Below are 17,133 nucleotides of genomic sequence, written 5' to 3'. Positions count from 1 at the left end.
CAGCAGGACTAGCGTTAGTGTCTCACGTGTTTCGGCTTCAACCTAGCCTTACTCATAGACATAATCACTCTCAATCAGTCAGGGCTTAAATAGCCCTAGACTGATTGATTAACCCCGTCCTGCTGAGATTGAGAATACATTTAAAGGAACCACACCATTACAACTTGAAAAACCGATATCCTTGTGACACAAATAAATATAATAGATATTTAAACAGAGAAAAGTATATATAAACAAATTACCAAAGCTCACTAACAGATATCAGGAGAGTGTCTTAATCCAAGATATAACTATGTGTCATTCTACACTAAAGGACCAATTCCTATGGGGATCACATTATTTCTCTTTACCATTAATCAGTATATGCTTAAGGATGTTTTCACAGACATTATAATAAATGCAGTTTTGTCAAACTAAATCAAACCTTTCCTTATTTAATGTTCAGTTAGATAATCAATTATTAACCCTTTTAAATGGTCCTAAATGTAACTACACCTCAAATGTTCATAGTCTATCATATAGCGATCGCTACTCCCTCTATTATTAGTAGAACATATCTTGTAGTGAATACATGAGAGGGTAACAGTAACAGATTGTGGTAGCGTTTAAAAAAACGGATTATCACTTTTATTAGTCAAACAATGGTCATCTTGTAATTTTAAGATCGCTTATTGGTAAATGTGATAAAATCTGTGTCGCGCTTATTTTAACACATGCACAAAATAACACTTTGATTAAATAATGTAACTAATGACACTTAACACTACACAAGGCTGAATGGAAAGTAACACGCCACACGCACATTTTTCGGATAGAGTATTGAAATGCCAGTCTAACTATATTTCTGTCAAGAACAACACACTCTTAATAGCGACATTTGACTTATTTCTTTCCAGAAAGTGACAGTTCAAAGTCAGGAAGAATTTATTCATTTTTTCTTTATACTTCAAAGTCCAGTGAATTGATTTACTGGCTGCTAAAGACAATGAATAAAGAGAAGATAGAGACATAAAAGCAACTGTCACAGTGTAAGCTTTGAACAAAAATCTTAATTGTGTTAAAGTCAGTAAGGGGTTAAAACTGAGCATCCAGTGACCAAGTGCTGGAGAAACTGTTACAGTAAGGTTTTCTATTCAACGGAGAATAAGCAGGAAAATTATTTAAACATCATTCATCCTTAATACACAACAGTCAATATATGCCAAGGAAAACAATAGTCAACAGGAAAAACAAATCGTGTAATTCTATATTTTATTTAGAAGAATGAATTCCTAAATAAAATAAAAAATTGCTGTAATCTTTTTACGATTATCAAACACACACACACTTTACACACACACACATATATATTTATATATTTATATATATATATATATATATATATATATATATATATATATATATATATATATATATATATATATATATATATATATATGTGTATTTTAAGGGACATAAAACCCCAAATGTTCTTTCATGATTCAGATACAGCATACATTTGTAAACATATTTCCTACTTCTGTTTTCAATTTCGCTTCATTCTCTTGGTTTCTTTATTGCAATATTGGGAGCTAGCTGAGCACATCAGTAAGACAAGAGGCATTTATGTGCAACCACCAATCAGGAGCTATCTTCAAGCTCCAGAACCTACCTAGGTATCCTTTTTAACAAAAGATAAACAAAAACAAAGCAAATTAGATAAAAGAAGTAAATTAGAAAGTTGTTTAAAATAGTATACTCTTTCTGAATCTATCATGCCCCTTTAATGCTTAAAGCAATTAAGCTCTCATTTAAGCTCTTAGGCAGCAAATGGAAATGCCAATCTATTTTGGTTACCAATTTTTATTGTGTTAATTTTTTGCTGATTTCTAATTAAGGGACAGATTACAAGTGGAGCGCTATTTAACGCTCCTGCTCGAGCGTTAATTGCGCTAGAATCAAACTTTTTGTGCTTGTCGCTTTGCACTCGTATAATGAGTTGAAAGTAAAATGTTTTCGCTGTTTTTCAGCGTTAAAACAGCACCGCCGCCATTACAAGTCTTGTCGGTATAGCTGTACCGCAAGCCTTTTAGCCTGTACCGCAATGTCAGTCCCGCACCCCTAAAAATTACGTTTTTAAATAGAAATCCCATAGCGCCGGTATTACGAGTTTTGCGATGAGGCTAAAAAGCCTAAAATGACAAGATCCGTACCGCCATCTAAAGTCAGTAGTTATGGGTTTTGCACTACAAAGCTGTAGCATAAAACTCATAACTAAAGTGTTAAAAAGTACACTAACACCCATAAACTACCTATTAACCCCTAAACCGAGGCCCTCCCGCATCACAAACACTATAATAAATATATTAACCCCTAATATGCCGCTCCCGACATAGCCACCACTTAAAATAATTATGAACCCCTCTTCTGCCGCTCCCCAACATCGTCACCACTATAATAAACGTATTAATCCCTAAACCGCCACCCCCGCATCGCAAACACTATTTAAATATTATTAACCCCTAATCTGCCGTCCGCCCACATCGCCCCCACTATACTAAAGTTATTAAGCCCTACACCGCTGCCACTATAATAAACCTATTAACCCCTAAACCGAAAGCCCCCACAACGAAATATACTAAATTAAACTATTAATCCCTAAACCAAAAGCCCCCCACATTGCAATAAACTAATTTAAACTAGTAACCCCTAAACCTAACGCCCCCCTAATTTACAATTTCCCTATCTTAAATTAAAACTTACCTGTCAAATTAAAAAAAAACTAAGTTTAAACTAACAATTAAACTAATATAATTATTAAACAAAAATTAAACTAACTACTAATTAAATAAAACTAAACTACACATTAAAAAAATCCTAACCCCCCTAGCCTACAATAAACTACCAATGGCCCTTAAAAATTGCCTTTTGTGGGGCATTGCCCCAAAGATATCAGCTCTTTTACCTGTGAAAAAACACAAAGACCCCCCAATACCACCCAACCCCCCAAAATAAAAAAAACTATTTCTAAAAAAACCTAAGCTACCCATTGCCCTGAAAAGGGCATTTGTATGGGCATTGCCCTTAAAAGGGCATTTAGCTTTTTTACATTGCCCAAACCCTAATCTAAAAAAAAAACCACCCAAAAAACCCTTTAAAAACATAATTTATGCTTACCTGATAAATTTATTTCTCTTGTAGTGTGTTCAGTTCACGGGTCATCCATTACTTATGGGATATATTCTCCTTCCCAACAGGAAGTTGCAAGAGGATCACCCAAGCAGAGCTGCTATATAGCTCCTCCCCTCAAATGTCAAATCCAGTCATTCGACCGAAACAAGACGAGAAAGGAGAAACTATAGGGTGCAGTGGTGACTGGAGTTATAATTTAAAATTTAGAACCTGCCTCAAATAGACAGGGCGGGCCGTGGACTGAACACACTACAAGAGAAATAAATTTATCAGGTAAGCATAAATTATGTTTTCTCTTGTTAAGTGTGTTCAGTCCACGGGTCATCCATTACTTATGGGATACCAATACCAAAGCTAAAGTACACGGATGATGGGAGGGACAAGGCAGGAACATTAAACAGAAGGAACCACTGCCTGTAGAACCTTTCTCCCAAAAACTGCCTCCGAAGAAGCAAAAGTGTCAAATTTGTAAAATTTGGAAAAAGTATGAAGAGAAGACCAAGTTGCAGCCTTGCAAATTTGTTCAACAGAGGCCTCATTCTTAAAGGCCCAGGTGGAAGCCACAGCTCTAGTGGAATGAGCTGTAATTCTTTCAGGAGGCTGCTGTCCAGCAGTCTCATAGGCTAAGCGTATTATGCTACGAAGCCAAAAAGAGAGAGAGGTAGCCGAAGCCTTTTGACCTCTCCTCTGTCCAGAGTAAACGACAAACAGAGAAGAAGTTTGTCGAAAATCTTTAGTTGCCTGTAAGTAGAACTTCAGGGCACGGACCACGTCTAGATTATGCAAAAGACGTTCCTTCTTTGAAGAAGGATTAGGACATAATGATGGAACAACAATCTCTTGATTGATATTATTGTTAGAAACAACCTTAGGTAAAAACCCAGGTTTAGTACGCAGGACTACCTTGTCTGAATGAAAAAACAGAATTTATGTTTACCTGATAAATTTCTTTCTCCAACGGTGTGTCCGGTCCACGGCGTCATCCTTACTTGTGGGATATTCTCTTCCCCAACAGGAAATGGCAAAGAGCCCAGCAAAGCTGGTCACATGATCCCTCCTAGGCTCCGCCTACCCCAGTCATTCGACCGACGTTAAGGAGGAATAATAGCATAGGAGAAACCATATGGTACCGTGGTGACTGTAGTTAAAGAAAATAAATTATCAGACCTGATTAAAAAACCAGGGCGGGCCGTGGACCGGACACACCGTTGGAGAAAGAAATTTATCAGGTAAACATAAATTCTGTTTTCTCCAACATAGGTGTGTCCGGTCCACGGCGTCATCCTTACTTGTGGGAACCAATACCAAAGCTTTAGGACACGGATGAAGGGAGGGAGCAAATCAGGTCACCTAAATGGAAGGCACCACGGCTTGCAAAACCTTTCTCCCAAAAATAGCCTCAGAAGAAGCAAAAGTATCAAACTTGTAAAATTTGGTAAAAGTGTGCAGTGAAGACCAAGTCGCTGCCCTACATATCTGATCAACAGAAGCCTCGTTCTTGAAGGCCCATGTGGAAGCCACAGCCCTAGTGGAATGAGCCGTGATTCTTTCGGGAGGCTGCCGTCCGGCAGTCTCGTAAGCCAATCTGATGATGCTTTTAATCCAAAAAGAGAGAGAGGTAGAAGTTGCTTTTTGACCTCTCCTTTTACCTGAATAAACAACAAACAGGGAAGATGTTTGTCTAAAATCCTTTGTAGCATCTAAATAGAATTTTAGAGCGCGAACAACATCCAAATTGTGCAACAAGCGTTCCTTCTTTGAAACTGGTTTCGGACACAGAGAAGGTACGATAATCTCCTGGTTAATGTTTTTGTTAGAAACAACTTTTGGAAGAAAACCAGGTTTAGTACGTAAAACCACCTTATCTGCATGGAACACCAGATAAGGAGGAGAACACTGCAGAGCAGATAATTCTGAAACTCTTCTAGCAGAAGAAATTGCAACTAAAAACAAAACTTTCCAAGATAATAACTTAATATCAACGGAATGTAAGGGTTCAAACGGAACCCCCTGAAGAACTGAAAGAACTAAATTGAGACTCCAAGGAGGAGTCAAAGGTTTGTAAACAGGCTTGATTCTAACCAGAGCCTGAACAAAGGCTTGAACATCTGGCACAGCTGCCAGTTTTTTGTGAAGTAACACCGACAAGGCAGAAATCTGTCCCTTCAGGGAACTTGCCGATAATCCTTTTTCCAATCCTTCTTGAAGGAAGGATAGAATCCTAGGAATCTTAACCTTGTCCCAAGGGAATCCTTTAGATTCACACCAACAGATATATTTTTTCCAAATTTTATGGTAAATCTTTCTAGTTACAGGCTTTCTGGCCTGAACAAGAGTATCGATAACAGAATCTGAGAAACCTCGCTTCGATAAAATCAAGCGTTCAATCTCCAAGCAGTCAGCTGGAGTGAAACCAGATTCGGATGTTCGAACGGACCCTGAACAAGAAGGTCTCGTCTCAAAGGTAGCTTCCAAGGTGGAGCCGATGACATATTCACCAGATCTGCATACCAAGTCCTGCGTGGCCACGCAGGAGCTATCAAGATCACCGACGCCCTCTCCTGATTGATCCTGGCTACCAGCCTGGGGATGAGAGGAAACGGCGGGAACACATAAGCTAGTTTGAAGGTCCAAGGTGCTACTAGTGCATCCACTAGAGCCGCCTTGGGATCCCTGGATCTGGACCCGTAGCAAGGAACTTTGAAGTTCTGACGAGAGGCCATCAGATCCATGTCTGGAATGCCCCAAAGTTGAGTGACTTGGGCAAAGATTTCCGGATGGAGTTCCCACTCCCCCGGATGCAATGTCTGACGACTCAGAAAATCCGCTTCCCAATTTTCCACTCCCGGGATGTGGATAGCAGACAGGTGGCAGGAGTGAGACTCCGCCCATAGAATGATCTTGGTCACTTCTTCCATCGCTAGGGAACTCCTTGTTCCCCCCTGATGGTTGATGTACGCAACAGTCGTCATGTTGTCTGATTGAAACCGTATGAACTTGGTCCTCGCTAGCTGAGGCCAAGCCTTGAGAGCATTGAATATCGCTCTCAGTTCCAGAATATTTATCGGTAGAAGAGATTCTTCCCGAGACCAAAGACCCTGAGCTTTCAGGGATCCCCAGACCGCGCCCCAGCCCATCAGACTGGCGTCGGTCGTGACAATGACCCACTCTGGTCTGTGGAATGTCATCCCTCGTGATAGGTTGTCCAGGGACAGCCACCAACGGAGTGAGTCTCTGGTCCTCTGATTTACTTGTATCTTTGGAGACAAGTCTGTATAGTCCCCATTCCACTGACTGAGCATGCACAGTTGTAACGGTCTTAGATGAATGCGCGCAAAAGGAACTATGTCCATTGCCGCTACCATCAACCCGATCACTTCCATGCACTGAGCTACGGAAGGAAGAGGAACGGAATGAAGTATTCGACAAGAGTCCAGGAGCTTTGTCTTTCTGGCCTCTGTTAGAAAAATCCTCATTTCTGAGGAGTCTATAATTGTTCCCAAGAAGGGAACCCTTGTTGACGGGGATAGAGAACTCTTTTCCACGTTCACTTTCCAGCCGTGCGATCTGAGAAAGGCCAGGACGATGTCCGTGTGAGCCTTTGCTCGAGGGAGGGACGACGCTTGAATCAGAATGTCGTCCAGGTAAGGTACTACTGCAATGCCCCTTGGTCTTAGCACAGCTAGAAGGGACCCTAGTACCTTTGTGAAAATCCTTGGAGCAGTGGCTAATCCGAAAGGAAGCGCCACGAACTGGTAATGTTTGTCCAGGAAAGCAAACCTTAGGAACCGATGATGTTCCTTGTGGATAGGAATATGTAGATACGCATCCTTTAAATCCACCGTGGTCATGAATTGACCTTCCTGGATGGAAGGAAGGATAGTTCGAATGGTTTCCATCTTGAAAGATGGGACCTTGAGAAATTTGTTTAAGATCTTGAGATCTAGGATTGGTCTGAATGTTCCCTCTTTTTTGGGAACTATGAACAGATTGGAGTAGAACCCCATCCCTTGTTCTCTCAATGGAACAGGATGAATCACTCCCATTTTTAACAGGTCTTCTACGCAAAGTAAGAACGCCTGTCTTTTTATGTGGTCTGAAGACAACTGAGACCTGTGGAACCTTCCCCTTGGGGGAAGTCCCTTGAATTCCAGAAGATAACCCTGGGAGACTATTTCTAGCGCCCAAGGATCCAGAACATCTCTTGCCCAAGCCTGAGCGAAGAGAGAGAGTCTGCCCCCCACCAGATCCGGTCCCGGATCGGGGGCCGATATTTCATGCTGTCTTGGTAGCAGTGGCAGGTTTCTTTGCCTGCTTTCCCTTGTTCCAGCCTTGCATTGGTCTCCAAGCTGGCTTGGCCTGAGAAGTATTACCTTCTTGCTTAGAGGACGTAGCACCTTGGGCCGGTCCGTTTTTACGAAAGGGACGAAAATTAGGTCTATTTTTTGCCTTGAAAGGCCGATCCTGAGGAAGGGCATGGCCCTTACCCCCAGTGATATCAGAGATAATCTCTTTCAAGTCAGGACCAAACAGCGTTTTCCCCTTGAAAGGAATGTTTAGTAGCTTGTTCTTGGAAGACGCATCAGCCGACCAAGATTTCAACCAAAGCGCTCTGCGCGCCACAATAGCAAACCCAGAATTCTTAGCCGCTAACTTAGCCAATTGCAAAGAGGCGTCTAGAGTGAAAGAATTAGCCAATTTGAGAGCATTGACTCTGTCCATAATCTCCTCATAAGGAGGCGAGTCACTATCGAGCACCTTAATCAGTTCATCAAACCAGAAATATGCGGCTGTAGTGACAGGGACAATGCATGAAATGGGTTGTAGAAGGTAACCCTGCTGAACAAACATCTTTTTAAGCAAACCTTCTAATTTTTTATCCATAGGATCTTGAAAGCACAACTATCCTCTATGGGAATAGTGGTGCGTTTGTTTAAAGTAGAAACCGCTCCCTCGACCTTGGGGACTGACTGCCATAAGTCCTTTCTGGGGTCGACCATAGGAAACAATTTTTTAAATATGGGGGGAGGGACGAAAGGAATACCGGGCCTTTCCCATTCTTTATTAACAATGTCCGCCACCCGCTTGGGTATAGGAAAAGCTTCTGGGAGCCCCGGCACCTCTAGGAACTTGTCCATTTTACATAGTTTCTCTGGGATGACCAAATTTTCACAATCATCCAGAGTGGATAATACCTCCTTAAGCAAAATGCGGAGATGTTCCAATTTAAATTTAAAAGTAATCACATCAGATACAGCCTGCTGAGAAATATTCCCTAAATCAGTAATTTCTCCCTCAGACAAAACCTCCCTGGCCCCCTCAGATTGGGTTAGGGGCCCTTCAGAGATATTAATATCAGCGTCGTCATGCTCTTCAGTAACTAAAACAGAGCATCCACGCTTACGCTGAACAGGGTTCATTTTGGCTAAAATGTTTTTGACAGAATTATCCATTACAGCCGTTAATTGTTGCATAGTAAGGAGTATTGGCGCGCTAGATGTACTAGGGGCCTCCTGAGTGGGCAAGACTCGTGTAGACGAAGGAGGGAATGATGCAGTACCATGCTTACTCCCCTCACTTGAGGAATCATCTTGGGCATCATTGTCATTATCACATAAATCACATTTATTTAAATGAATAGGAATTCTGGCTTCCCCGCATTCAGAACACAGTCTATCTGGTAGTTCAGACATGTTAAACAGGCATAAACTTGATAAGAAAGTACAAAAAACGTTTTGAAATAAAACCGTTACTGTCACTTTAAATTTTAAACTGAACACACTTTATTACTGCAATTGCGAAAAAACATGAAGGAATTGTTCAAAATTCACCAAACTTTCACCACAGTGTCTTAAAGCCTTAAAAATATTGCACACCAAATTTGGAAGCTTTAACCCTTAAAATAACGGAACCGGAGCCGTTTTAAGCTTTAACCCCTTTACAGTCCCTGGTATCTGCTTTGCTGAGACCCAACCAAACCCAAGGGGAATACGATACCAAATGATGCCTTCAGAAGTCTTTTGTAAGTATCAGAGCTCCTCTCACATGCGACTGCATGCCATGCCTCTCAAAAACAAGTGCGCAACACCGGCGCGAAAATGAGACTCTGCCTATGCTTTGGGAAAGCCCCTAAAGAATAAGGTGTCTAAAACAGTGCCTGCCGATATTATTATATCAAAATACCCAGAATAAATGATTCCTCAAGGCTAAATAAGTGTTAATTCAATCGATTTAGCCCAAAAAATGTCTACAGTCTAAATAAGCCCTTGTGAAGCCCTTATTTACAATCGTAATAAACATGGCTTACCGGATCCCATAGGGAAAATGACAGCTTCCAGCATTACATCGTCTTGTTAGAATGTGTCATACCTCAAGCAGCAAAGACTGCAAACTGTTCCCCCAACTGAAGTTAATGCTCTCAACAGTCCTGTGTGGAACAGCCATGGATTTTAGTTACGGTTGCTAAAATCATTTTCCTCATACAAACAGAATTCTTCATCTCTTTTCTGTTTCTGAGTAAATAGTACGTACCAGCACTATTTGAAAATAACAAACTCTTGATTGAATAATGAAAAACTACAGTTAAACACTAAAAAACTCTAAGCCATCTCCGTGGAGATGTTGCCTGTACAACGGCAAAGAGAATGACTGGGGTAGGCGGAGCCTAGGAGGGATCATGTGACCAGCTTTGCTGGGCTCTTTGCCATTTCCTGTTGGGGAAGAGAATATCCCACAAGTAAGGATGACGCCGTGGACCGGACACACCTATGTTGGAGAAATCAGATAAGGAGAATCACAATGTAAGGCAGATAACTCAGAGACTCTTCGAGCCGAGGAAATAGCCATCAAAAACAAAACTTTCCAAGATAAAAGCTTAATATCAATGGAATGAAGGGGACACCCTGAAGAACTTTAAGAACCAAGTTTAAGCTCCACGGAGGAGCAACAGCTTTAAACACAGGCTTAATCCTAGCCAAAGCCTGACAAAAAGCCTGGACGTCTGGATTCTCTGCCAGACGCTTGTGTAAAAGAATAGACAGAGCAGAAATCTGTCCCTTTAGTGAACTAGCGGATAAGCCCTTTTCTAAACCCTCTTGTAGAAAAGACAATATCCTAGGAATCCTAACCTTACTCCATGAGTAACTCTTGGATTCACACCAATATAAATATTTACGCCATATCTTGTGGTAAATTTTTCTGGTAACAGGTTTCCGAGCCTGTATTAATGTATCAATAACCGAATCCAAAAACCCCCGCTTTGATAGAATCAAGCGTTCAATTTCCAAGCAGTCAGCCTCAGAGAAATTAGGTTTGGATGGTGGAAAGGACCCTGAATTAGAAGGTCCTGCCTCAGGGGTAGAGACCATGGTGGACAGGACGACATGTCCACTAGGTCTGCATACCAGGTCCTGCGTGGCCACGCAGGCGCTATCAGAATCACTGATGCTCTCTCCTGTTTGATCCTGGCAATCAGTCGAGGTAGCATCGGAAAAGGTGGAAACACATAAGCTATGTTGAAAACCCAAGGGGCTGCTAGCGCATCTACCAGCACCGCTCCCGGGTCCCTGGACCTGGATCCGTAACAAGGAAGCTTGGCGTTCTGGCGAGATGCCATGAGATCCAGATCCGGTTTGCCCCAACGAAGAATCAGTTGAGCAAATACCTCCGGGTGAAGTTCCCACTCCCCCGGATGAAAAGTCTGGCGACTTAGAAAATCCGCCTCCCAGTTCTCCACGCCTGGGATGTAGATCGCTGACAGGTGGCAAGAGTGAGACTCTGCCCAGCGAATAATCTTCGAGACTTCCAACATCGCTAGGGAACTCCTGGTTCCCCGAACTCCTGGTTCCCCCTTGATGATTGATGTAAGCCACAGTCGTGATGTTGTCCGACTGAAATCTGATGAACCTCAGTGTTGCTAACTGAGGCCAAGCTAGAAGAGCATTGAATATTGCTCTTAATTCTAGAATGTTTATTGGGAGGAGTTTCTCCTCCTGAGTCCACGATCCCTGAGCCTTCAGGAAGTTCCAGACTGCTCCCCAGCCTAGGAGGCTGGCATCTGTTGTTACAATCGTCCAATCTGGTCTGCGAAAAGTCATTCCTTTGGACAGATGAACCCGTGATAACCACCAGAGAAGAGAATCTCTGGTCTCCTGGTCCAGATTTAGCAAAAGGGACAGATCTGAGTAATCCCCGTTCTATTGACTTAGCATGCATAGTTGCAGCGGTCTGAGATGTAGGCGCGCAAATGGCACTATGTCCATTGCCGCGACCATTAAGCCGATTACTTCCATGCACTGAGCTACTGATGGGCTTGGAATGGAGTGAAGAACACGGCAAGCATTGAGAATCTTTGATAACCTGGACTCCGTCAGGTAAATCCTCATCTCTACAGAATCTATAAGAGTCCCTAGAAAAGGGACCCTTGTGAGTGGTAACAGAGAACTCTTTTCCACATTCACTTTCCACCCATGCGACCTCAGAAATGCTAGAACTATCTCTGTATGAGACTTTGCAGTTTGAAAACTTGACGCTTGTATCAGAATGTCGTCTAGGTACGGAGCCACCGCTATGCCTCGTGGTCGTAGTACCGCCAGAAGAGAGCCCAGAACCTTTGTAAAAATTCTCGGGGCCGTAGCTAATCCGAAGGGAAGCGCTACAAACTGGTAATGCCTGTCTAGAAAGGCAAACCTTAGGTACCGATAATGATCTTCGTGAATCGGTATGTGAAGGTAGGCATCCTTTAAATCCACTGTGGTCATATATTGACCCTCTTGGATCATGGGTAGGATGGTCCGAATGGTTTCCATCTTGAACGATGGAACCCTTAGGAATTTGTTTAAGATTTTTAAATCTAAGATTGGTCTGAAGGTTCCCTCTTTCTTGGGAACCACAAACAGATTTGAATAAAACCCTTGCCCCTGTTCCGTCCGCAAAACTGGGTGGATCACTCCCATTACTAAGAGGTCTTGTACACATTGTAGAAATGCCTCTTTCTTTACTAGGTTTGTTGATAACCTTGACAGATGAAACCTCCCTTGTGGAGGAGAAGTTTTGAAATCCAGAAGGTATCCCTGAGATATAATCTCCAACGTCCAGGGATCCTGTACATCTCTTGCCCAAGCCTGGGCGAAGAGAGAGAGTCTGCCCCCCCACTAGATCCGTCTCCGGAAAGGGGGGCCTGACTTCATGCTGTCTTAGGGGCGGAAGTAGGCTTTCTGGCCTGCTTGCCCTTGTTCCATGACTGGTTGCCTTTCCAACCCTGGTTGCCTTTCCTGTTTTGGAGCGGAGGAAGTTGATGCTGCTCCTGCCTTGAAATTACGAAAGGCACGAAAATTAGACTGTTTGGCCTTCGATTTGGCCCTGTCCTGAGGAAGGGTGTGGCCCTTACCTCCAGTAATGTCAGCAATGATTTCCTTCAAGCCAGGCCCGAATAAGGTCTGCCCTTTGAAAGGAATGTTTAGTAATTTAGACTTAGAAGTTACATCTGCTGACCAGGATTTAAGCCAAAGCGCTCTGCGCGCCTGTATGGCGAATCCGGAATTTTTAGCCGTAAGTTTGGTTAAATGCACTACAGCATCCGAAACAAACGCATTAGCCAGCTTAAGGGTTCTAATCTTGCTCAAAGACTCATCCAATGGTGCTGTGCGAATCGCCTCTTCCAGAGACTCAAACCAGAATGCCGCTGCAACAGTGACAGGCGCAATGCATGCAAGAGGCTGTAATATAAAACCTTGTTGAACAAACATTTTCTTAAGATAACCCTCTAATTTTTTATCCATTGGATCTGAGAAAGCACAGCTATCCTCCACCGGGATAGTGGTACGCTTGGCTAAAGTAGAAACTGCTCCCTCCACCTTAGGGACCGTCTGCCATAAGTCTCGTGTGGTGGCGTCTATAGGGAACATTTTTCTAAATATCGGAGGAGGGGAAAAAGGCACACCGGGTCTATCCCACTCCTTACTAATAATCTCTGTAAGCCTCTTTGGTATAGGAAAAACGTCAGTACACACCGGTACCGCGTAGTATTTATCCAGCTTACATAATTTCTCTGGGATTGCCACCGTGTCACAATCATTCAGAGCCGCTAACACCTCCCCTAGCAACACGCGGAGGTTCTCAAGCTTAAATTTAAAATTTCTGAATCCGGTCTCCCCGAATCAGAACCGTCACCCACAGAATGAAGCTCTCCGTCCTCATGTTCTGCAAATTGTGACGCAGTATCAGACATGGCTCTCGTGTCATCGGCGTGCTCTGTCCTTAACCCAGAACTGTCGCGCTTGCCTCTTAACTCGGGCATATTGTACAATACTTCTTTCATAACATTAGCCATATCATGTAAAGTGATTTGTAAGTGCCTTGATGTACTTGGCGCCTCAATCTCACGCACCTCCCGAGCGGGAGACGAAGGTACTGACACGTGAGGAGAGTTAGACGGCATAACTGCCCCCTCGTTGTCTGGTGATAATTTTTTTATCGGTACAGATTGACTTTTCAAAGTAATATCAATACAATTGGTACACATATTTCTATTGGGCTCCACAACGGCTTTTAAACATAATGAACAAGCAGATTCCTCTGTATCAGACATGTTTAAACAGACTAGCAATGAAGCTAGCAAGCTTGGAAATTACTTTCAATAAGTTCGCAAGCAATATAAAAAACGCTGCAGCGCTTTTAAAAAACACAGTTGAGTAACAAAGAACTAATTCAGTTATAGTCAACAATTCTTTAAATGTATTAATTAGCAGAGGATTGCACCCATTAGCAACAGGATGATTAATCCCTCAGTACCCAAAAAAAACGGATATCAAATTAATATTAAACGTTTTTATCACAGTCTAACACACTGTCACAGGTCTGCTGTGACTGATTACCTCCCTCAAAAACGAATTTTGAAGACCCCTGAGCTCTCTAGAGACGTCCTGGATCAAGGAGGAAGAAGCAGGAAGACTGTGCTAGAATCTTAACTGCACAACAAGGCGCTAAAAAAGGCCCCTCCCGCTCATTTACAACAGTGGGAGACCTGATATAACGGTTTCTATGCAGAAATATACGTTAGCCATGTGGAAAAAAAGAGAAAAAATTCATGCCCAAAAGGATTTATCACCAAAGTACCTCACAAAACGAATAACATGCCAGTAAACGTTTTGAAAACAAACTTCTTTAAATGTCATGCAAAGTTATCACTAAGCCTGCAACCAGTCGCTTCCACTGCAGATAAGGCTTAAGCATTATTTCAGTATTAACAGTATTTTCTCATTCAAATTCTAGTCCCTAGAAAATAACTCTACTGTGCATACATTTATCAGCCTGATACCAGTCACTACTACTGCATTTAAGGCTGTACTTACATCATACGGGTAACAGCAGTGTTTTCTTAGTCAATTCCATTCCCAGAAAATATTGTACTGCACATACCTCATTTGCGGGGGACCCCGCATGCTATTCCCATGTTCTGAAGTTACCCCACTCCTCAGAATGTCGAGAACAGCCAGTGGATCTTAGTTACGCCTGCTAAGATCATAGAAAACGCAGGCAGTTTCTTCTTCCCAATACTGCCTGAGATAGAAAAACAGCACACTCCGGTGCCATTTAAAATAACAAACTTTTGATTGAAGAATAATTAAGTAAAAACTCCAACTCCTCCCGCGACCTCCTTCTTTGTTGAGGGTTGCAAGAGAATGACTGGATATGACATGTGAGGGGAGGAGCTATATAGCAGCTCTGCTTGGGTGATCCTCTTGCAACTTCCTGTTGGGAAGGAGAATATATCCCATAAGTAATGGATGACCCGTGGACTGAACACACTTAACAAGAGAAAACCTAACACTAACCCCTGACGATCCACTTATAGTTTTTGAAGTCCCGCTTGAACAATCTTTATCCAAGCGGCCTCTTCAATCTTCATCCCGGGGGCGACGTCCTGATCCAAGCGACGAGAAGTCTTCATCCAGACGGCATCTTCTATCTTGATCCCAGAGGCGCGGAGTGGGTCCATCCTGAAGACATCTGGTGCGGAGCATCCTCCACCGTACACTGAATCTTCAATGCAAGGTACGCGATTCAAGATGGTGTCCCTTGCTATTAAAATAAGCCAATAGAATTTAAGCAGCTCTCATTCGAATTAGCCAATAGAATGAGAGATGCTTAAATCCTATTGGCGCTCAAAACTCGTAATCTAGGTGAAAGTGTTTAACCGTGTATGTACTGTAAATATTTTACATTCCAATATTCTTTACATAGATACATAGGGGATATGTTCTAAGTAATTTTAAATAGATAATCTTAGATGTATATATATATGTAAATATCTATACCTATATACAATTATATATATATATATATATATATATATATATATAAATATGTATTTATGAATAAGTAGAACATATTCTTGTTTGAAGAACATTGGAATTTGAAATATTCATATTTTCATGTCGGTTTTGTGTGCGAGTAAGCGTGTTGTTTTTTTCCCACTTTTCTGCTCCACTGAAGTCTATGGGTAAATACGTTAACGTGGTCACAACATTTGAAATTCAGCTTTTTGCACACGTCGAGTTAGCTGGCGAGCAAAAACATTTTACTTTTAACTTGTAATACGCACGCAAAGACAAAAATTCATGCAAGGTTAACGTGTGTGTATAACCTCTGCTGACTTTGACTACTCTCTGGATCTTTTTTAAACATTGTTTGAATTTGGCTTGTCTGGCCACTCTACTGGATTACCCCTGGATTTTCTAGAACCAACGTCTTAAACTTTGCTTGACTAACCACTCTACTAGATTACCCTTGGATCTTCTGGAACCTCTGGCTTGTCTGAGCATTCTACTGAATTAGACCATAATCTTCTGGAACCTCTGGTTATGATCCTGACCTGACTCGGACCTTGCTGCTGACTGTTCCCATTAACTCTCAGGTGTGATTTCTTATTAAACTATTATTGCTTGTTGATTATTGCTTGATAACACTCACCTTTAAAGGTCAGCCTTTGAAATTAAAGAAGTCTGGTCTATCAAGTCCAGCCTTTATAGATAATCTATGACCTTGTTTTTTATATAATAAGAAATAAACCTGCTAAATCACACGTATTTTATTAGAAAGGGGAGGCAGAACCTGAAATTATTCTATACTTACACAGGCTGCAATAACTACTTTGATTTAATTTAAATGTCATGTGAAATGATAGATAATATTTAAAGGGACATGACAGTCAAAATCAAACTTAAGTTAAATTTTTTCTTGGGTATCTTTTACTGAAGGATTTCTATGACAGCATACTGAGGTAGGATCAAGAGCGTGTCTTGAACACTATGTGGCAGCAGGGTTTTTGACTAAGTTAATAACAATATTAAACAGTGTTGCAAACACTACTGCCACATAGTGCTAAAGACATAGGCAAACCCCATAACCTGCATGTGTATGCTCTCATTACAAAGTATAGCAAGAGAACAAAGCAAACACACATTTTGAAATGACTTGTTCTTTCTGAATCATGAAAGTTTATTTTGACTTCCATGTCACTTCAAAGAATGTAGTGGGATGTTTTCACAACAGAATTTCATATACACAGACTATTGGCTCTTACCTTTTTTGACTTCCTCCTTCAAAGGAATTTCCAAAATATAACACTTTGGCAAAGGATAGGATGAAAACATTGGCCAAGGATACGGATCATTACTCTAGACAAAGAAATCACATATATTAATGCCATAACTCAAATTAATAGAAGGTTACCCACCTTTCTTAGCTGCCAACTTAACATATTAATTTCTACATGATTTGTCTTATATAACTTTCAAAATGACTGCATTCACATTAAAATCCCATCGAGCAATACAGTTTATTGCTACACTTTGCTATAATTAAAAAGAAACCTTAATATCACTAAATCATATGGATTTGACAGAAAGAACATTCACAAGTAACTTCAGACAGCAGTGTTTTTCATTTTCTTCTTTCCCT

The 17,133-nt window shown here is 41.6% G+C and overlaps 1 protein-coding gene across 1 annotated transcript in view; it reads right to left on the bottom strand.

Annotated features, from left to right (window-relative positions):
* TBC1D32 (TBC1 domain family member 32) overlaps window positions 1-17,133 on the bottom strand; it is a 695,824-nt gene that overhangs the window by 142,716 nt on the left and 535,975 nt on the right. Inside the window, exon 26 of the mRNA XM_053710787.1 lies at window positions 16,757-16,850. Within this exon, the coding sequence (XP_053566762.1) occupies window positions 16,757-16,850 (94 nt within the window). The remainder of the gene's footprint in view (window positions 1-16,756; window positions 16,851-17,133) is intronic.

The sequence above is a fragment of the Bombina bombina genome, chromosome 4 (assembly GCF_027579735.1).
Source record: "Bombina bombina isolate aBomBom1 chromosome 4, aBomBom1.pri, whole genome shotgun sequence".
Taxonomy (NCBI): domain Eukaryota; kingdom Metazoa; phylum Chordata; class Amphibia; order Anura; family Bombinatoridae; genus Bombina; species Bombina bombina.
This window is presented reverse-complemented; position numbering and strand designations above follow the sequence as displayed.